We start from the raw sequence: 23,444 nt of genomic DNA on the forward strand, positions 1-23,444 counted from the left end.
CTATCATGTTGCAACACTCACCTACCACTATCATGTTGCAACACTCACCTACCACTATCATGTAGCAACACTCACCTACCACTATCATGTTGCAACACTCACCTACCACTATCATGTTGCAACACTCACCTACAACTACCATCTAACAACACTCACCTACCACTATCATGTAGCAACACTCACCTACAACTACCATCTAACAACACTCACCTACCACTATCATGTAGCAACACTCACCTACCACTATCCTGTAATGGTGGTGGTGGTAATGGTAGTTGTAGTGGTGGTGGTGGTAGTGGTGGTGATGGTGGTTGTGGTTGTAGTGGTGGTGACTGTAGTGGTGGTTGTGGTGGTAGTAGTGGTGGTAGTGGTAGTGGTGATGGTGGTGGTTGTAGTGGTGGTAACTGTAGTGATGGTTGTTATCACTTATTCCTCCCCCCTCCCCATCTCACCCCCTCCCCCATACCACCTCCCCCCTCCCTCATCTCACCCCCTCGCTACTCACACGTACACCAACCACTCCCCCTCCCTCCCCCACCACGGGTCTACATACCTATCACACCCTTTAAACCCCCCCCCCACCACCACCATTCCACACTATTTCGTATGGTTCACCTGATTTTTGTGCCTGAAGTAGAGGAGACATGACAACGACGTACAAGATACTTAGAAGTCACCAATGCAAGGCACAAGAAAACACACACAGATGGAAGTTAAATACACACACGTGATCCAAAGAGATATCAAGAAATACTCCACTGAGAACAAAGAAACACAAGAATGAACACTACAGTAGGCCTACTCGCCCATGATGGGCAGGTTCAACTCACACCCACTCACGTAATTATCCAACTTACTTTTAAAGCTACAGAAGGTTTAAGCTTCGAGGACGCTACTTGGGAGTTCCTTCCACTCAATAACAATAATAATAATAATAATAATAATAATAATAATAATAATAATAATAATAATAATAATAATAATCTTTATTCTTACAAGTACATGATACAACTTATACAGACCATAGCTCACATCAAAGCCCAATTTTATGCAGAACATTTCCCGCAACTTAGGTTAATTTTGTCCCCAGGATGCAACCCACACCAGTCGATTAACATCCAGGTACCTATCTTACTACTAGGTGAACAGTGACAGCAGGTGTAAGGTGACTAACACCCAGGTACCTACTTACTGCTAGGTGAATAAGAACAGCAGGAGTCAACGTCCTAATGTCTTCACCTGTACCGGGGATCGAACCTTACTTAATAAAGCCCACTGTGTGGGCGAAATGTTGTCAATAAATTTTCGCATTATACAGCCCACTGCTACAAGATCTGTGAATGGTCCAAATGGGGGGCGAAACGTCGTGGTAATCTCTTCTCTCCTATGTACGGGTTACCTTTATATTGTTACAGTCACGGTATTGTATCCGAAATGCACTGTATTGCCCTTGTGTTTAACAATATTGTATTGTGTGTATACTTCTGGGGAGAGAAGTTTATTAAGACCTATATGTTCTAGAAGAACAGGAACTAGAACATAAGAACATAGTAAGAACACAGTAAGAACAGTAAGAACACAGTAAGAACAGTAAGAACACAGTAAGAACATAGTAAGAACACAGTAAGAACATAGTAAGAACACAGTAAGAACACAGTAAGAACAGTAAGAACACAGTAAGAACAGTAAGAACACAGTAAGAACATAGTAAGAACACAGTAAGAACAGTAAGAACACAGTAAGAACAGTAAGAACACAGTAAGAACATAGTAAGAACACAGTAAGAACAGTAAGAACACAGTAAGAACACAGTAAGAACAGTAAGAACACAGTAAGAACAGTAAGAACACAGTAAGAACAGTAAGAACACAGTAAGAACATAGTAAGAACACAGTAAGAACAGTAAGAACACAGTAAGAACAGTAAGAACACAGTAAGAACATAGTAAGAACACAGTAAGAACAGTAAGAACACAGTAAGAACATAGTAAGAACACAGTAAGAACACAGTAAGAATATTGTAAGAACTCAGTAAGAATATTGTAAGAACACAGTAAGAACATAGTAAGAACACAGTAAGAACATAGTAAGAACACAGTAAGAACATAGTAAGAACACAGTAAGAACACAGTAAGAATATTGTAAGAACTCAGTAAGAATATTGTAAGAACACAGTAAGAACATAGTAAGAACACAGTAAGAACACAGTAAGAACACAGTAAGAATATTGTAAGAACTCAGTAAGAATATTGTAAGAACACAGTAAGAACACAGTAAGAACATAGTAAGAACACAGTAAGAACACAGTAAGAACATAGTAAGAACACAGTAAGAACACAGTAAGAACATAGTAAGAACACAGTAAGAACATAGTAAGAACACAGTAAGAACACAGTAAGAACATAGTAAGAACACAGTAAGAACATAGTAAGAACACAGTAAGAACATAGTAAGAACACAGAAAGAACACAGTAAGAACATAGTAAGAATATTGTAAGAACACAGTAAGAATATTGTAAGAACACCGTAAGAATATTGTAAGAACACCGTAAGAATATTGTAAGAACACCGTAAGAATATTGTAAGAACACAGGAAGGATACATCAGTAAGAACACAGGAAGAACACAGTAAGAACACAGTAAGAACAAAGTAAGAACACAGTAAGAACACAGGAAGAACACAGGAAGGATACATCAGCAAGAACACAGGAAGAACACAGTAAGAATACAGTAAGAACACAGGAAGGATACATCAGTAAGAACACAGGAAGAACACAGGAAGGATACATCAGTAAGAACACAGGAAGAACACAGTAAGAACACAGGAAGGATACATCAGTAAGAACACAGGAAGAACACAGTAAGAACACAGGAACACAGTAAGAACACAGGAAGGATACATCTGTAAGAACACAGGAAGAACACAGTAAGAACAAAGTAAGAACACAGTAAGAACAGAGTAAGAACAGAGTAAGAACACAGTAAGAACACAGGAAGGATACATCAGTAAGAACACAGTAAGAACACAGGAAGAACACAGTAAGAACAGAGTAAGAACACAGTAAGAACACAGGAAGAACACAGTAAGAACACAGTAAGAACACAGTAAGAACACAGTAAGAACACAGTAAGAACACAGTAAGAACACAGTAAGAACACAGTAAGAACACAGTAAGAACACAGGAAGGATACATCAGTAAGAACACAGTAAGAACACAGGAAGAACACAGTAAGAACAGAGTAAGAACACAGTAAGAACACAGTAAGAACAGAGTAAGAACAGAGTAAGAACAGTAAGAACACAGTAAGAACAGAGTAAGAACAGAGTAAGAACAGAGTAAGAACACAGTAAGAACACAGTAAGAACACAGGAAGAACAGAGTAAGAACAGAGTAAGAACACAGTAAGAACACAGTAAGAACACAGTAAGAATACAGGAAGGATACATCAGTAAGAACACAGTAAGAACACAGTAAGAACACAGGAAGAACACAGTAATAACAGAGTAAGAACACAGTAAGAACACAGTAAGAACACAGTAAGAACACAGTAAGAACAGAGTAAGAACACAGTAAGAACACAGGAAGGATACATCAGTAAGAACACAGTAAGAACACAGTAAGAACACAGGAAGAACACAGTAAGAACACAGTAATAACAGAGTAAGAACACAGTAAGAACACAGGAAGAACACAGTAAGAACACAGTAAGAACAAAGTAAGAACACAGTAAGAACACAGTAAGAACAGAGTAAGAACAGAGTAAGAACACAGTAAGAACACAGGAAGAACACAGGAAGGATACATCAGTAAGAACACAGTAAGAACACAGGAAGAACACAGTAAGAACAGAGTAAGAACACAGTAAGAACACAGTAAGAACACAGTAAGAACAGAGTAAGAACAGTAAGAACAGAGTAAGAACAGAGTAAGAACAGAGTAAGAACAGAGTAAGAACACAGTAAGAACACAGTAAGAACACAGGAAGAACAGAGTAAGAACAGAGTAAGAACACAGTAAGAACACAGTAAGAACACAGTAAGAATACAGGAAGGATACATCAGTAAGAACACAGTAAGAACACAGTAAGAACACAGGAAGAACACAGTAATAACAGAGTAAGAACACAGTAAGAACACAGTAAGAACACAGTAAGAACACAGTAAGAACACAGTAAGAACACAGGAAGGATACATCAGTAAGAACACAGTAAGAACACAGTAAGAACACAGGAAGAACACAGTAAGAACACAGTAAGAACACAGGAAGGATACATCAGTAAGAACACAGTAAGAACACAGTAAGAACACAGGAAGAACATAGTAAGAACAGAGTAAGAACACAGTAAGAACACAGGAAGGATACATCAGTAAGAACACAGTAAGAACACAGGAAGAACACAGTAAGAACAGAGTAAGAACACAGTAAGAACACAGGAAGGATACATCAGTAAGAACACAGTAAGAACACAGTAAGAACACAGTAAGAACACAGGAAGGATACATCAGTAAGAACACAGTAAGAACACAGTAAGAACAGAGTAAGAACACAGTAAGAACACAGGAAGGATACATCAGTAAGAACACAGTAAGAACACAGGAAGAACACAGTAAGAACAGAGTAAGAACACAGTAAGAACACAGGAAGGATACATCAGTAAGAACACAGTAAGAACACAGGAAGGATACATCAGTAAGAACACAGTAAGAACACAGGAAGGATACATCAGTAAGAACACAGTAAGAACACAGGAAGGATACATCAGTAAGAACACAGTAAGAACACAGTAAGAACACAGGAAGGATACATCAGTAAGAACACAGTAAGAACACAGGAAGGATACATCAGTAAGAACACAGTAAGAACACAGGCAGGATACATCAGTAAGAACACAGTAAGAACACAGGAAGGATACATCAGTAAGAACACAGTAAGAACACAGGCAGGATACATCAGTAAGAACACAGTAAGAACACAGGAAGGATACATCAGTAAGAACACAGTAAGAACACAGGCAGGATACATCAGTAAGAACACAGGAAGGATACATCAGTAAGAACACAGTAAGAACACAGTAAGAACACAGGCAGGATACATCAGTAAGAACACAGTAAGAACACAGGCAGGATACATCAGTAAGAACACAGTAAGAACACAGGCAGGATACATCAGTAAGAACACAGTAAGAACACAGGCAGGATACATCAGTAAGAACACAGTAAGAACACAGGCAGGATACATCAGTAAGAACACAGTAAGAACACAGGAAGGATACATCAGTAAGAACACAGTAAGAACACAGGCAGGATACATCAGTAAGAACAGAGTAAGAACACAGGAAGAACACAGTAAGAACAGAGTAAGAACACAGGCAGGATACATCAGTAAGAACACAGTAAGAACACAGGCAGGATACATCAGTAAGAACACAGTAAGAACACAGTAAGAACACAGGAAGGATACATCAGTAAGAACACAGTAAGAACACAGTAAGAACACAGGAAGGATACATCAGTAAGAACACAGTAAGAACACAGTAAGAACACAGGAAGGATACATCAGTAAGAACACAGGCAGGATACATCAGTAAGAACACAGTAAGAACACAGTAAGAACACAGGCAGGATACATCAGTAAGAACACAGGAAGGATACATCAGTAAGAACACAGGAAGGATACATCAGTAAGAACACAGGAAGAACACAGTAAGAACACAGGAAGGATACATCAGTAAGAACACAGTAAGAACACAGTAAGAACACAGGAAGAACACAGTAAGAACACAGGAAGGATACATCAGTAAGAACACAGTAAGAACACAGGAAGAACACAGTAAGAACACAGGAAGGATACATCAGTAAGAACACAGTAAGAACACAGGAAGGATACATCAGTAAGAACACAGTAAGAACACAGGAAGGATACATCAGTAAGAACACAGTAAGAACACAGTAAGAACACAGGAAGAACACAGTAAGAACAGAGTAAGAACACAGGCAGGATACATCAGTAAGAACACAGAAAGAAAACATCAGTAAGACATCAGTAAGAACACAGGAAGGATACATCAGTAAGAACACAGTAAGAACACAGGCAAGAACACAGTAAGAACACAGGCAGGATACATCAGTAAGAACACAGTAAGAACACAGGAAGGATACATCAGTAAGAACACAGTAAGAACACAGGAAGGATACATCAGTAAGAACACAGTAAGAACACAGGAAGGATACATCAGTAAGAACACAGTAAGAACACAGGAAGGATACATCAGTAAGAACACAGTAAGAACACAGGAAGAACACAGTAAGAACACAGGAAGGATACATCAGTAAGAACACAGGAAGAACACAGTAAGAACACAGGAAGGATACATCAGTAAGAACACAGTAAGAACACAGGAAGGATACATCAGTAAGAACACAGTAAGAACACAGGCAGGATACATCAGTAAGAACACAGTAAGAACACAGGCAGGATACATCAGTAAGAACACAGTAAGAACACAGGCAGGATACATCAGTAAGAACACAGTAAGAACACAGTAAGAACACGGGCAGGATACATCAGTAAGAACACAGTAAGAACACAGGCAGGATACATCAGTAAGAACACAGTAAGAACACAGGCAGGATACATCAGTAAGAACACAGTAAGAACACAGGCAGGATACATCAGTAAGAACACAGTAAGAACACAGGCAGGATACATCAGTAAGAACACAGACAGGATACATCAGTAAGAACACAGTAAGAACACAGGCAGGATACATCAGTAAGAACACAGTAAGAACACAGGCAGGATACATCAGTAAGAACACAGTAAGAACACAGGAAGGATACATCAGTAAGAACACAGTAAGAGCACAGGAAGGATACATCAGTAAGAACACAGGCAGGATACATCAGTAAGAACACAGGCAGGATACATCAGTAAGAACACAGTAAGAACACAGGCAGGATACATCAGTAAGAACACAGTAAGAACACAGGCAGGATACATCAGTAAGAACACAGTAAGAACACAGGCAGGATACATCAGTAAGAACACAGTAAGAACACAGGCAGGATACATCAGTAAGAACACAGTAAGAACACAGTAAGAACACAGGCAGGATACATCAGTAAGAACACAGTAAGAACACAGGCAGGATACATCAGTAAGAACACAGTAAGAACACAGGCAGGATACATCAGTAAGAACACAGTAAGAACACAGTAAGAACACAGGCAGGATACATCAGTAAGAACACAGGCAGGATACATCAGTAAGAACACAGTAAGAACACAGGAAGGATACATCAGTAAGAACACAGGCAGGATACATCAGTAAGAACACAGTAAGAACACAGGCAGGATACATCAGTAAGAACACAGTAAGAACACAGTAAGAACACAGGCAGGATACATCAGTAAGAACACAGTAAGAACACAGGCAGGATACATCAGTAAGAACACAGTAAGAACACAGACAGGATACATCAGTAAGAACACAGTAAGAACACAGGCAGGATACATCAGTAAGAACACAGGCAGGATACATCAGTAAGAACACAGGCAGGATACATCAGTAAGAACACAGTAAGAACACAGGCAGGATACATCAGTAAGAACACAGTAAGAACACAGGCAGGATACATCAGTAAGAACACAGGCAGGATACATCAGTAAGAACACAGTAAGAACACAGGAAGGATACATCAGTAAGAACACAGTAAGAACACAGGCAGGATACATCAGTAAGAACACAGGCAGGATACATCAGTAAGAACACAGGCAGGATACATCAGTAAGAACACAGTAAGAACACAGGCAGGATACATCAGTAAGAACACAGGCAGGATACATCAGTAAGAACACAGGCAGGATACATCAGTAAGGGTGACAGATTTTGGTTAAGTACATTACAAGATGTGTGGAGGTGACCTGTCATGTGTTAGGTCAAGGGATACAAGTGATGTCACATTTTATTGTGGCGATGTTTCGCTCTTCAGGAGCTCTGTCAAGCCTTAACAACTTGACAGAGCTCCTGGAGACCACTACCACAGCATTACCACCACCACAGCACTACCACCACCACAGCACCACCACCACTAGAGCACTACCACCAAAACAGCACCACACACTACCACCACCACAGCACAACACACTACCACCACCACAGCACAACACACTACCAGCACAGCATCACACACTACCAGCACAGCACCACACTACCACCACAGCACCACACACTACCACCACCACAGCACAACACACTACCACCACCACAGCACTACCATCACCACCACAGCACTACTACCATCACAGCACTACCACCACAGCACTACCATCACAGCACAGCACCACACACTACCAGCACAGCACTACACACTACCACCACAGCACCACACACTACCATCACAGCACTACCACCACAGCACTACCATCACAGCACAGCACCACACACTACCACAGCACAGCACCACACTCTACCACCACAGCACCACACATTACCACAATAGCACTACACACTACCACCACAGCACCACACACTACCACCACAGCACTACACACTACCACCACAGCACTACCACACACTACCACCACAGCACTACACACTACCACCACAGCACTACACACTACCACCACAACACCACACACTACCACCACAGCACTACCACAGCACAGCACCACACACTACCACCACAGCACTACACACTACCACCACAGCACCACACACTACCACCACAGCACCACACACTACCACCACAGCACCACACACTACCACCACAGCACTACACACTACCACCACAGCACCACACACTACCACCACAGCACCACACACTACCACCACAACAACACACACTACCACCACAGCACCACACACTACCACCACAACACCACACACTACCACCACAGCACTACACACTACCACCACAACACCACACACTACCACCACAGCACCACACACTACCACCACAGCACTACACACTACCACCACAACACCACACACTACCACCACAGCACCACACACTACCACCACAGCACTACACACTACCACCACAACACCACACACTACCACCACAGCACCACACACTACCACCACAGCACTACACACTACCACCACAACACCACACACTACCACCACAGCACCACACACTACCACCACAGCACCACACACTACCACCACAGCACCACACACTACCACCACAGCACTACACACTACCACCACAGCACTACACACTACCACCACAACACCACACACTACCACCACAGCACTACCACAGCACTACCACCACAGCACCACACACTACCACCACAGCACTACACACTACCACCACAGCACTACACACTACCACCACAGCACTACACACTACCACCACAGCACCACACACTACCACCACAGCACTACCACCACAACACCACACACTACCACCACAGCACTACCACAGCACTACCACCACAGCACCACACACTACCACCACAGCACCACACACTACCACCACAGCACCACACACTACCACCACAGCACCACACACTACCACCACAGCACCACACACTACCACCACAACACCACACACTACCACCACAGCACCACACACTACCACCACAACACCACACACTACCACCACAGCATTACACACTACCACCACAACACTACACACTACCACCGCAGCACCACACACTACCCGCACCACTACACACTACCAGCACCACTACACACTACCAGCACCACTACACACTACCCGCACCACTACACACTACCAGCACCACTACACACTACCCGCACCACTACACACTACCCGCACCACTACACACTACCCGCACCACTACACACTACCCGCACCACTACACACTACCAGCACCACTACACACTACCAGCACCACTACAAACTACCACCACAGCACTACACACTACCAGCACAGCACTACACACTACCACCACAGCACTGCAAACTACCAGCACAGCACCACACACTACCAGCACAGCACTACACACTACCACCACAGCACCACACACTACCACCACAGCACCACACACTACCAGCACAGCACTACACACTACCACCACAGCACTACACACTACCACCACAGCACCACACACTACCAGCACAGCACCACACACTACCAGCACAGCACCACACACTACCAGCACAGCACTACAAACTACCACCACAGCACTACACACTACCAGCACAGCACTACACACTACCACCACAGCACTGCAAACTACCAGCACAGCACCACACACTACCAGCACAGCACTACACACTACCACCACAGCACTACACACTACCAGCACAGCACCACACACTACCAGCACAGCACCACACTACCACCACAGCACCACACACTACCACCACAGCACCACACACTACCAGCACAGCACCACACTACCAGCACAGCACCACACACTACCACCACCACAGCACTACCGCCACAGCACAGCATCACACACTACCACCAGCACCACCACAACACTACCACCACTACCACAGCACTACCATCACCACAGCACTACAACCACCACAACACAATCACCACTACAGCACTACCACCACCACACACTACCACCACTATAGCACTATCACCACCACATCACTACCACCACCACAGCACTACCACCACAGCACAGCACCACAACACAGCACTACCACCACAGCACTACCACCATAGCACAGCACCACAACACAGCACTATCACCACAGCACAGCACCACCACAACACAGCACTACCACTACCACCACAGCACCATAGCACTACCACCACAGCATCATAGCAATACCACAACAGCATCACCACCACAGCACTACCACTACAGCACCATCACACCACAGCACCACAGCACCACCACCACAGCACTACCACCACAGCACCACAGCCAGAAGGAGAACAGGCCGTAGAAACAGGTTGTCAACATTCAGTAAGGAGAAGATGGCAGACTGGTGTTACAACTCTCACTCAAGCCTGCTGCTGCTGCCTTCCATCCTTCTGCTGCTGCCTTCCATCCTCCTACTGCTGCTGCCTTCCATCCTCCTGCTGCTGCTGCCTTCCATCCTCCTGCTGCTGCCTTCCATCCTCCTGCTGCTGCTGCCTTCCATCCTCCTGCTGCTGCTGCCTTCCATCCTCCTGCTGCTGCCTTCCTTCCTCCTACTACTGCTGCCTTCCATCCTCCTCCTGCTGCTGCTGCTGCCTTCCATCCTCCTCTTGCTGCTGCCTTCCATCCTCCTGCTGCTGCTGCCTTCCATCCTCCTGCTGCTGCCTTCCTTCCTCCTACTACTGCTGCCTTCCATCCTCCTCCTGCTGCTGCTGCTGCCTTCCATCCTCCTCTTGCTGCTGCCTTCCATCCTCCTGCTGCTGCTGCCTTCCATCCTGCTGCTGCTGCTGCTCCTGCCTTCCATCCTCCTGCTGCTGCTACCTTCCATCCTCCTCTTGCTGCTGCCTTCCATCCTCCTCCTGCTGCTGCCTTCCATCCTCCTGCTGCTGCTGCCTTCCATCCTCCTCCTGCTGCTGCCTTCCATCCTCCTCCTGCTGCTGCCTTCCATCCTCCTACTGCTGCTGCTGCCTTCCATCCTCCTGCTGCTGCCTTCCATCCTCCTCCTGCTGCTGCTGCTGCCTTCCATCCTCCTGCTGCTGCCTTCCATCCTCCTCCTGCTGCTGCTGCCTTCCATCCTCCTGCTGCTGCTGCTGCCTTCCATCCTCCTCCTGCTACTGCCTTCCATCCTCCTGCTGCTGCTGCCTTCCATCCTCCTCCTGCTGCTACTGCCTTCCATCCTCCTGCTGCTGCCTTCCATCCTCCTGCTGCTGCCTTCCATCCTCCTGCTGCTGCTGCCTTCCATCCTCCTACTGCTGCTGCATTCCATCCTCCTCCTCCTCCTGCTGCCTTCCATCCTCCTGCTGCTGCCTTCCGTCCTCCTCCTGCTGCTTCTGCCTTCCATCCTTCTCCTGCTGCTGCTGCCTTCCATCCTCCTACTGCTGCTGCCTTCCATCCTCCTACTGCTGCTGCATTCCATCCTCCTGCTGCTGCCTTCCATCCTCCTCCTGCTGCCCTACATCCTGCTGCTGCTGCCCTCCATCCTGCTGCTGCTTCTCTCCATCCTGCTGCTGCTGCCCTCCATCCTGCTGCTGCTGCCCTCCATCCTGCTGCTGCTGCCCTCCATCATGCTGCTGCTTCTCTCCATCCTGCTGCTGCTTCCCTCCATCCTGCTGCTGCTTCCCTCCATCCTGCTGCTGCTGCCCTCCATCCTGCTGCTGCTTCCCTCCATCCTGCTGCTGCCTTCGATGTAGCTTGGGAACGATTCGTTCGATTGGCTTCAAACATTTTACCACTGTTATTTAAGTGCATTTGAAGCTTATGCCGCACTCTGTACTATTCGTTTTGCCTACACTGTAATACCGGGGATACCTTTCTTGGATCATAAGGTAGAGAGAGCTGGGCTCACGGGATACCTTCCTAAGGTATCCCGTAGCTCCATCGCTAGCGCACTCAGCTTACACACTGAGGTCTGGGGTTCGACTCTCCTCCGGTACGGCTGGAAAACATTAGGGACGTGTTTCCATAAGACACCTGCTGTCCCTGTCCCTGTCCCTGTTCACCCATCAGTTTAAAATGGGTACCTGGGTGTTAGTGGACTGGTGTGGGTCACATTCTGGGTGTTAGTGGACTGGTGTGGGTCGCATCCTGGGTGTTAGTGGACTGGTGTGGGTCACATCCTGGGTGTTAGTGGACTGGTATGGGTCACATCCTGAGTGTTAGTGGACTGGTGTGGGTCGCATCCTGGGTGTTAGTGGACTGGTGTGGGTCACATCCTGGGTGTTAGTGGACTGGTGTGGGTCACATCCTGGGTGTTAGTGGACTGGTGTGGGTCACATTCTGGGTGTTAGTGGACTGGTGTGGGTCGCATCCTGGGTGTTAGTGGACTGGTGTGGGTCACATCCTGGGTGTTAGTGGACTGGTATGGGTCACATCCTGAGTGTTAGTGGACTGGTGTGGGTCGCATCCTGGGTGTTAGTGGACTGGTGTGGGTCGCATCCTGGGTGTTAATGGACTGGTGTGGGTCACATCCTGGGTGTTAGTGGGCTGGTGTGGGTCGCATCCTGGGTGTTAGTGGACTGGTGTGGGTCACATCCTGGGTGTTAGTGGACTGGTGTGGGTCACATCCTGGGTGTTAGTGGACTGGTGTGGGTCACATCCTGGGTGTTAGTGGACTGGTGTGGGTCACATCCTGGGTGTTAGTGGACTGGTGTGGGTCACATCCTAGATGTTAGTGGACTGGTGTGTGTCGCATCTTGGGTGTTAGTGTACTTGTGTGGGTCGTATCCAGGGTGTTAGTGGACTGGTGTGGGTCACATCCTGGGTGTTAGTGGACTGGTGTGGGTCACATCCTGGGTGTTAGTGGATTGGTGTGTGTCGCATCCTGGGTGTTAGTGGACTGGTGTGGGTCGTATCCTGGGTGTTAGTGGACTGATGTGGGTCACATCCTGGGTGTTAGTGGACTGGTGTGGGTCACATCCTGGGTGTTAGTGGACTGGTATGGGTCACATCCTGGGTGTTAGTGGACTGGTGTGGGTCACATCCTGGGTGTTAGTGGACTGGTATGGGTCACATCCTGGGTGTTAGTGGACTAGTGTGGGTCACATCCTGGGTGTTAGTGGACTGGTGTGGGTCACATCCTGGGTGTTAGTGGACTGGTGTGGGTCACATCCTGGGTGTTAGTGGACTGGTATGGGTCACATCCTGGGTGTTAGTGGACTGGTGTGGGTCACATCCTGGGTGTTAGTGGACTGGTGTGGGTCACATCCTGGGTGTTAGTGGACTGGTGTGGGTCACATCCTGGGTGTTAGTGGACTGGTGTGGGTCACATCCTGGGTGTTAGTGGACTGGTGTGGGTCACATCCTTGGTGTTAGTGGACTGGTGTGAGGTTAGTGGACATCCTGGGTGTTAGTGGACTGGTGTGGGTCACATCCTGGGTGTTAGTGGACTGGTGTGGGTCACATCCTGGGTGTTAGTGGACTGGTGTGGGTCGCATCCTGGGTGTTAGTACTGGTGTGGGTCACATCCTGGGTGTTAGTGGACTGGTGTGGGTCACATCCTGGGTGTTAGTGGACTGGTGTGGGTCACATCCTGGGTGTTAGTGGACTGGTGTGGGTCACATCCTGGGTGTTAGTGGACTGGTGTGGGTCACATCCTGGATGTTAGTGGACTGGTGGTCCTGGGTGTTAGTGGACTGGTGTGGGTCATATATTGGGTGTTAGTGGACTGATGTGGGTCACATCCTGGGTGTTAGTGGACTGGTGTGGGTCGTATCCTGGTCGTTAGTGGACTGATGTGGATCACATCCTGGGTGTTAGTGGACTTGTGTGGTTCACATCCTGGGTGTTAGTGGGCTGGTGTGGGCCACATCCTGGTGACATCCTGGGTGTTAGTGGACTGGTGTGGGTCACATCCTGGGTGTTAGTGGACTGGTGTGGGTCACATCCTGGGTGTTAGTGGACTGGTGGGTCACATCCTGGGTGTTAGTGGACTGGTGTGGGTCACATCCTGGGTGTTAGTGGACTGGTGTGGGTCACATCCTGGGTGTTAGTGGACTGGTGTGGGTCACATCCTGGGTGTTAGTGGACTGGTGTGGGTCACATCCTGGGTGTTAGTGGACTGGTGTGGGTCACATCCTGGGTGTTAGTGGACTAGTGTGGGTCACATCCTGGGTGTTAGTGGACTGGTGTGGGTCACATCCTGGGTGTTAGTGGACTGGTGTGAGTCACATCCTGGGTGTTAGTGGACTGGTGTGGGTCACATCCTGGGGCAAAACTGACATAATTTACGGGAAATACTCAACATAAAGGTCGAGAACCAAAACCTAGTCATTGTGGTAGTCTACAAGCCTCCGGATTCAACATCCCAGCAATTCCAGGAACAGCTGTCAAAAATTGACCACTGTCTGGAAAATCTTCCAGCTCCTGCCCCCAACATCTTGCTCCTGGGGGATTTCAACTTAAGGCACCTAAAATGGAGGAATATAGCAAATAATATTGTTGCAGTAATAACACCAGGAGGCAGCTCTGATGAAAACTCACACTCACGCGAGCTTTTAAATCTCTGCACAAAATTCAATTTAAACCAGCAAATAATAGAGCCTACTAGACTGGAGAATACACTAGACCTCATCTTCACTAACAATGATGATCTGATACGAAACGTCACCATATCAAAAACAATATACTCAGATCACAACATAATCGAGGTTCAGACATGTATGCGTGGAGCCCCAGACCGACAAAATGAGATTAGTGACGAGGGAGCCTTCACGAAATTCAACTTCAATAACAAAAACATAAAGTGGGACCAAGTAAACCAAGTCCTAACCGATATAAGCTGGGAAGATATACTAAGCAACACAGACCCAAACTTATGCCTAGAACAGATTAACTTGGTGGCACTCGATGTATGCACAAGACTTATTCCTCTAAGAAAAAGGAGGAGTAGATGTAAAATAGAAAGAGACAGGCGCTCCCTTTTCAGGCGACGGAAAAGAATAACAGAGCGGCTAAAAGAGGTCAATATATCTGAAATGCGCAGGGAGACACTGGTCAGAGAAATAGCAAACATCGAACTTAAGCTAAAGGAATCTTATAGGAGTCAGGAATCGCGGAAAGAACTAAAAGCCATAAATGAAATCGAAAGAAACCCAAAGTATTTCTTTTCTTATACCAAATCAAAGTCAAGAACAACGTCCAGTATTGGGCCCTTACTTAAACAAGATGAGTCCTACACAGATGACAGCAAGGAAATGAGTGAGCTGCTCAAGTCCCAATACCTGGAGTTTACCTGGAGAGTGTTTCGGGGGTCAACGCCCCCGCGGCCCGGTCTGTGACCAGGCCTCCTGGTGGATCAGCGCCTGATCAACCAGGCTGTTGCTGCTGGCTGCACGCAAACCAACGTACGAGCCACAGCCCGGCTGATCAGGAACTGCCTTTAGGTGCTTGTCCAGTGCCAGCTTGAAGACTGCCAGGGGTCTGTTGGTAATCCCCCTTATGTGTGCTGGGAGGCAGTTGAACAGTCTCGGTCCCCTGACACTTATTGTATGGTCTCTTAACGTGCTAGTGACACCCCTGCTTTTCATTGGGGGGATGGTGCATCGTCTGCCAAGTCTTTTGCTTTCGTAGTGAGTGATTTTCGTGTGCAAGTTCGGTACTAGTCCCTCTAGGATTTTCCAGGTGTATATAATCATGTATCTCTCCCTCCTGCGTTCCAGGGAATACAGGTTTAGAAACCTCAAGCGCTCCCAGTAATTGAGGTGTTTTATCTCCGTTATGCGCGCCGTGAAAGTTCTCTGTACATTTTCTAGGTCGGCAATTTCACCTGCCTTGAAAGGTGCTGTTAGAGTGCAGCAATATTCCAGCCTAGATAGAACAAGTGACCTGAAGAGTGTCATCATGGGCTTGGCCTCCCTAGTTTTGAAGGTTCTCATTATCCATCCTGTCATTTTTCTAGCAGATGCGATTGATACAATGTTATGGTCCTTGAAGGTGAGATCCTCCGACATAATCACTCCCAGGTCTTTGACGTTGGTGTTTCGCTCTATTTTGTGGCCAGAATTTGTTTTGTACTCTGATGAAGATTTAATTTCCTCATGTTTACCATATCTGAGTAATTGAAATTTCTCATCGTTGAACTTCATATTGTTTTCTGCAGCCCACTGAAAGATTTGGTTGATGTCCGCCTGGAGCCTTGCAGTGTCTGCAATGGAAGACACTGTCATGCAGATTCGGGTGTCATCTGCAAAGGAAGACACGGTGCTGTGGCTGACATCCTTGTCTATGTCGGATATGAGGATGAGGAACAAGATGGGAGCTAGTACTGTGCCTTGTGGAACAGAGCAAGCCGCTAACCAGACTGAGAGTCGAAGATCAAAATGAATTTTTTATGCGAGAGCCACAGAATTTGGTTAACACAAGCCTATCTGATGTTATCCTGACACCAAATGACTTCGAACAGGCGATAAATGACATGCCCATGCACTCTGCCCCAGGGCCAGACTCATGGAACTCCGTGTTCATCAAGAACTGCAAGAAGCCCCTATCACGAGCCTTTTACCATCCTATGGAGAGGGAGCATGGACACGGGGGTCGTCCCACAGTTACTAAAAAAACAGACATAGCCCCACTCCACAAAGGGGGCAGTAAAGCAACAGCAAAGAACTACAGACCGATAGCACTAACATCCCATATCATAAAAATCTTTGAAAGGGACCTAAGAAGCATGATCGCCACCCATCTAGATATCCATCAATTACACAACCCAGGGCAACATGGGTTTAGAACAGGTCGCTCCTGTCTGTCTCAGCTACTGGATTACTACGACAAGGTCCTAGATGCACTAGAAGACAAAAAGAATGCAGATGTAATATATACAGACTTTGAAAAAGCCTCCGACAAGTGTGACCATGGCGTAATAGCGCACAAATAAGGAAATAGCAGGAAAAGTTGGTAGATGGATCTATAATTTCCTCACAAACATAACACAAAGAGAGTAGTAGTCAACAGAGTAAAGTCCGAGGCAGCTACAGTGAAAAGCTCTGTTCCACAAGGCACAGTACTCGCTCCCATCTTGTTCCTCATCCTCATATCTGACATAGACAAGGATGTCAGCCACAGCAACGTGTCTTCCTTTGCAGATGACACCTGAATCTGCATGACAGTGTCTTTCTTCCATTGCAGACACTGCAAGGCTCCAGGCAGACATCAACCAAAACTTTCAATGGGCTGCAGAAAACAATATGAAGTTCAACGATGAGAAATTTCAATTACACCGATATGGTAAACACGAGGAAATTAAAACTTCATCAGAGTACAAAACAAATTCCAGCCACAAAATAGAGCGAAAAACCAACGTCAAAGACCTGGGAGTGATCATGTCGGAGGATCTCACCTTCAAGGACCATAACATTGTATCAATTGCATCTGCTAGAAAAATGACAGGATGGATAATGAGAACCTTCAAAACTAGGGAGGCCAAGCCCATGATGACACTCTTCAGGTCACTTGTTCTATCTAGGCGGGAATATTGCTGCACACTAACAGCACCTTTCAAGGCAGGTGAAATTGCTGACCTAGAAAATGTACAGAGAACCTTCACGGCGCGCATAACGGAGATAAAACACCTCAATTACTGGGAGCGCTTGAATTTTCTGAACCTGTACTCCCTGGAACGCAGGCGATAGAGATACAAGATTATATACACCTGGAAAATCCTAGAGGGACTAGTACCGAACTTGCACACGAAAATCACTCACTACGAAAGCAAAAGACTTGGCAGACGATGCAACATCCCCCCAATGAAAAACAGGGGTGTCACTAGCACGTTAAGAGACCATACAATAAGTGTCAGGGGCCCGAGACTGTTCAACTGCCTCCCAGCACACATAAGGGGGATTACCAACAGACCCCTGGCAGTCTTCAAGCTGGCACTGGACAAGCACCTAAAGTCGGTTCCTGATCAGCCGGGCTGTGGCTCGTACGTTGGTTTGCGTGCAGCCAGCAGCAACAGCCTGGTTGATCAGGCTCTGATCCACCAGGAGGCCTGGTCACAGACCGGGCCGCGGGGGCGTTGACCCCCGGAACTCTCTCCAGGTAAACTCCAGGTAATAACAAGGTACTTTCTATATAGTAGTATGTCATTAATGTCAGCTATGGTCTGTATACCTTGTACATGTACTGGTATACCTTGTACATGTACTGGTATACCTTGTACATGTACTTGTATACCTTGTACATGTACTGGTATACCTTGTACATGTACTGGTATACCTTGTACATGTACTGGTATACCTTGTACATGTACTGGTATACCTTGTACATGTACTGGTATACCTTGTACATGTACTGGTAGTAAATAAAGATATTTATATGATTATTATTATTAAGATCACTGAGGTAGAGAGCTTGGATCATGGGATACAGGGATACCTTTCGTAGATCAGCGAGGTAGAGCTGGGAATAAGGGATACCTTCCTAAGATCACAGAGGTAGAGGGAACTAGGCTCTAGGTATACCTTCCTCTGCCTATATAGCATTCACGGGGAAGCGCTAAATCCACATGGCTTACACCACAGCTGTCCCCCCCCACCTCCCATGAAGGCACAGGTGGTACACATACCAACAAAGGTCAAGGGAGATACCACCTCCGGTGCACGCGCGCACACACATACACACAAACACAGAAAGGGCCAGGAGCTATGAATCGACCCCTGCAACCATAATTAGACGAGTTAGGTGAGTACCAGCACACAACACACACACACGTGCACAGCCAGAAGGAAATGGGTTCGATCACCGGTTTGGATGTGTGGCCAAGTATTCTCGCAGTCGCCTATCCTAACATTACAGGAATATGAGAAATTATCCTAGCCTGGTTTACCAGGCAGAGCTGTTATCCTAGCCTGGTTTACATGGCTAAGCTGTTATCCTAGCCTGGTTTACATGGCTAAGCTCTTATCCTAGCCTGGTTTACAAGGCAGAGCTGTTATCCTAGCCTGGTTTACATGACTAAACTGTTATCCTAGCCTGGTTTACCAGGCAGAGCTGTTATCTTAGCCTGGTTTACCAGGCAGAGCTGTTATCCTATCCTGGCTTACAAGGCAGAGCTGTTATCCTAGCCTGGTTTACATGGCTAAGCTCTTATCCTAGCCTGGTTTACCAGGCAGAGCTGTTATCCTAGCCTGGTTTACCAGGCAGAGCTGTTATCTTAGCCTGGTTTACCAGGCAGAGCTGTTATCCTATCCTGGCTTACAAGGCAGAGCTGTTATCCTAGCCTGGTTTACATGGCTAAGCTGTTATCCTAGCCTGGTTTACATGGCTAAGCTGTTATCCTAGCCTGGTTTACATGGCTAAGCTGTTATCCTAGCCTGGTTTACCAGGCAGAGCTGTTATCTTAGCCTGGCTTACAAGGCAGAGCTGTTATCCTAGCCTGATTTACATGGCTAAGCTGTTATCCTAGCCTGGTTTACATGGCTAAGCTGTTATCCTAGCCTGGTTTACATGGCTAAGCTGTTATCCTAGCCTGGTTTACATGGCAGAGCTGTTATCCTAGCCTGGTTTACATGGCTAAGCTGTTATCCTAGCCTGGTTTACATGGCTAAGCTGTTATCCTAGCCTGGTTTACATGGCTAAGCTGTTATCCTAGCCTGGTTTACATGGCTAAGCTGTTATCCTAGCCTGGTTTACATGGCTAAGATGTTATCCTAGCCTGGTTTACATGGCAGAGCTGCTATCCTAGCCTCGTTTAAAGGGCTAAGAACTGTTATCCTAGTCTCGTACTGGAGGAGAGGTACTGACCTGGTGTACTGGAGAGGCACTGACCTGGTGTACTGGAGGAGAGGTACTGACCTGGTGTACTGGAGGAGAGGTACTGACCTTGTGTACCGGAGGTGAGATACTGACCTGGTGTACTGGAGGAGAGGTACTGACCTGGTGTACTGGAGGAGAGGTACTGACCTGGTGTACCGGAGGTGAGGTACTGACCTGATGTACTGGAGGGCAGGTATTAACCTGGTGTACTGAAACAAGTACTGACCTGGTGTACTGAAGGTGAGGTACTGACCTGGTGTACTGGAGGACAAGTACTGACCTGGTGTACTGGAGGTGAGGTACTGACCTGGTGTACTGGAGGACAAGTACTGACCTGGTGTACTGGAGGTGAGGTACTGACCTGGTGTACTAGAGGACAAGTACTGACCTGGTGTACTGGAGGAGAGGCAGCAGCAGCGGTACAGACAGTAGAGAAGGGCGCCTACAGCTAATATCACAAGCAGTGTCACGCCCACAGCGGCTGCCATACTGCCCGCACACCCACACTCCACGCCCGCAACACTAGCATTCTGCCCGCCCACGCCCACAGCTAGCAATGCCACTAGCAGGCCGCCCACCCACACCGTGGGCGGCCTGGGAAGAACAACCACCCCTCCCATCAGTATTCTTACAGCAGCTGGCCCATGGTTGAACACTTCTCACGCCCACTAGCAACGTGGGCGGCTAGCACACCGCCCACGGCACGTTGGGTACCGCCCACCGAGGTACCCACTGGCTGCGACCCACCGCTAAACTCTCAAGGGCAAGGTTTCAGTGGGTGGGTTTATAGGTAGATCAAGGCAGTGGGTGGGTGAGGGTGACACTCAAGTTCCCCAGAGATGGAACTTGAGAGGGTTGAGGGCGAGGTTGAGGGCGAGGTTTGAGGGCGAGAGTGTTATAGGTATGTACACATCCAGCCTCACACAGAGTCAGATCTACACTGGCTACCTGGGGACCAGTCACACCTGACGCGCCACCTGTGTGTGCGTGTGTGCGTGTCTGGGTCCACTCCCAGATGCGTATGTACGTCTCTGACGCGCACCATCTCTTGGACCCACCTATATGTACACGTACGCACACACACGCGCGCGCACACACACACACACACACATACACACACATACACACACACAGAAGAGCTCACTCCAGCAGAGCAAAGTTGCTGGTTATGGGGGATTTCAACCACAGGGAGATTGACTGGGAAAACCTGCAGCCACATGGGGGTCCCGAAACATGGAGAGCCAGGATGTTGGAAGTGGTGCTGGAAAACCTCATGCACCAACATGTTAAGGACACTACAAGAGTGAGAGGGGAGGATGAACCAGCAAGATTGGACCTTGTGTTCACCCTGGGCAGCTCAGACATTGAGGACATCAAGTATGAGAGTCCCCTAGGAGCTAGCGACCACGTGGTTCTGTGCTTTGAATACATAGTAGAGCTGCAAGTGGAGAGAATAACAGGAGTTGAATGGGAAAAGCCTGACTATAAAAGAGGGGACTACATAGGGTTGAAGAACTTCCTGCGGGAGGTCCAGTGGGACAGAGAACTGGCAGGAAAGCCAGTAAATGAAATGATGGAATATGTAACAACAAAATGCAAGGAGGCAGTGGAAAGGTTTATTCCCAAGGGCAACAGTAACAACGGGAAGACCAGCACGAGCCCCTGGTTTACCCGACGGTGTAAGGAGGCAAAAACAAAGTGAAATAGAGAATGGAAAAAGTACAGAAGGCAGAGAACACACGAAAATAGGGAGATCAGTCGCAGAGCCAGGAATGAGTACGCACAGGTAAGGAGGGAGGCCCAGCGACAGTATGAAAATAACGTAGCATCGAGAATCAAGACTGACCCGAAACTGTTGTATAGCCACATCAGGAGGAAGACAACAGTCAAAGACCAGGTGATCAGATTAAGGACAGAAGGTGGAGAACTCACAAGAAATGATCAGGAGGTATGTGAGGAGCTGAACAGGAGATTTAAGGAAGTTTTTACAGTAGAGACAGGAAGGGCTGTGGGAAGACAGCACAGAAGGGAACATCAAGAGGGAATATACCAACAAGTGTTGGATGACATACGAACAACCGAGGAGGAGGTGAAGAAGCTCTTAAGTGACCTTGACACCTCAAAGGCGATGGGACCGGACAACATCTCCCCATGGGTCCTTAGAGAAGGAGCAGAGATGCTGTGCGTGCCTCTAACCACAATCTTCAACACATCCCTTGAAACTGGGCAACTACCTGAGAAATGGAAGACAGCTAATGTAGTCCCCATATTTAAGAAAGGAAATATAAACGAGGCACTAAACTACAGACCTGTGTCTCTGACATGTATTGTGTGCAAAGTCATGGAGAAGATTATCAGGAGGAGAGTGGTCGAACACCTGGAAAGGAACAAGATTATAAATGAAAACCAGCATGGGTTCATGGAAGGCAAATCTTGTATCACAAACCTCCTGGAGTTTTATGACAAGGTAACAGAAGTAAGACACGAGAGAGAGGGGTGGGTAGATTGCGTTTTCCTAGACTGCAGGAAGGCCTTTGACACAGTTCCCCACAAGAGATTAGTGCAGAAGCTGGAGGATCAGGTGCACGTAAAAGGGAGGGCACTGCAATGGATAAGAGAATACCTGACAGGGAGGCAGCAACGAGTCATGGTACGTGAAGAGGTATCACAGTGGGCGCCTGTTACGAGCGGGGTCCCACAGGGGTCAGTTCTAGGACCAGTGCTATTTTTGATATATGTGAACGACATGATGGAAGGAATAGACTCTGAAGTGTCCCTGTTCGCAGATGACGTGAAGTTGATGAGAAGAATTAAATCAGATGAGGATGAGGCAGGACTGCAAAGAGACCTGGACAAGCTGGACATGTGGTCCAGCAACTGGCTTCTCGAATTCAATCCAGCCAAATGCAAAGTCATGAAGATTGGGGAGGGGCAAAGAAGACCGCAGACAGAGTATAGGCTAGGTGGACAAAGACTACAGACCTCACTCAGGGAGAAAGACCTTGGGGTGACCATAACACCGAGCACATCACCGGAGGCACACATCAACCAAATAACCGCTGCAGCATACGGGCGCCTGGCAAACCTGAGAATAGCGTTCCGATACCTTAATAAGGAA

The 23,444-nt window shown here is 47.1% G+C and overlaps 1 protein-coding gene across 3 annotated transcripts in view; it reads right to left on the minus strand.

Annotated features, from left to right (window-relative positions):
• LOC128697166 (neuroblast differentiation-associated protein AHNAK-like) overlaps positions 1-21,282 on the minus strand; it is a 257,567-nt gene extending 236,285 nt beyond the window's left edge. Inside the window, exon 1 of one of the 3 annotated variants that reach the window (XM_070104071.1) lies at positions 20,715-21,282. In XM_070104071.1, the coding sequence (XP_069960172.1) occupies positions 20,715-20,946 (232 nt within the window). In that variant the 5' untranslated portion in view covers positions 20,947-21,282. The other 2 variants (XM_070104072.1, XM_070104073.1) reach the window with 2 other exon arrangements.
• Between the last annotated feature and the right edge of the window lie 2,162 nt (positions 21,283-23,444).

This window comes from Cherax quadricarinatus, chromosome 89, assembly GCF_038502225.1.
Source record: "Cherax quadricarinatus isolate ZL_2023a chromosome 89, ASM3850222v1, whole genome shotgun sequence".
Classification (NCBI taxonomy): Eukaryota; Metazoa; Arthropoda; class Malacostraca; order Decapoda; family Parastacidae; genus Cherax; species Cherax quadricarinatus.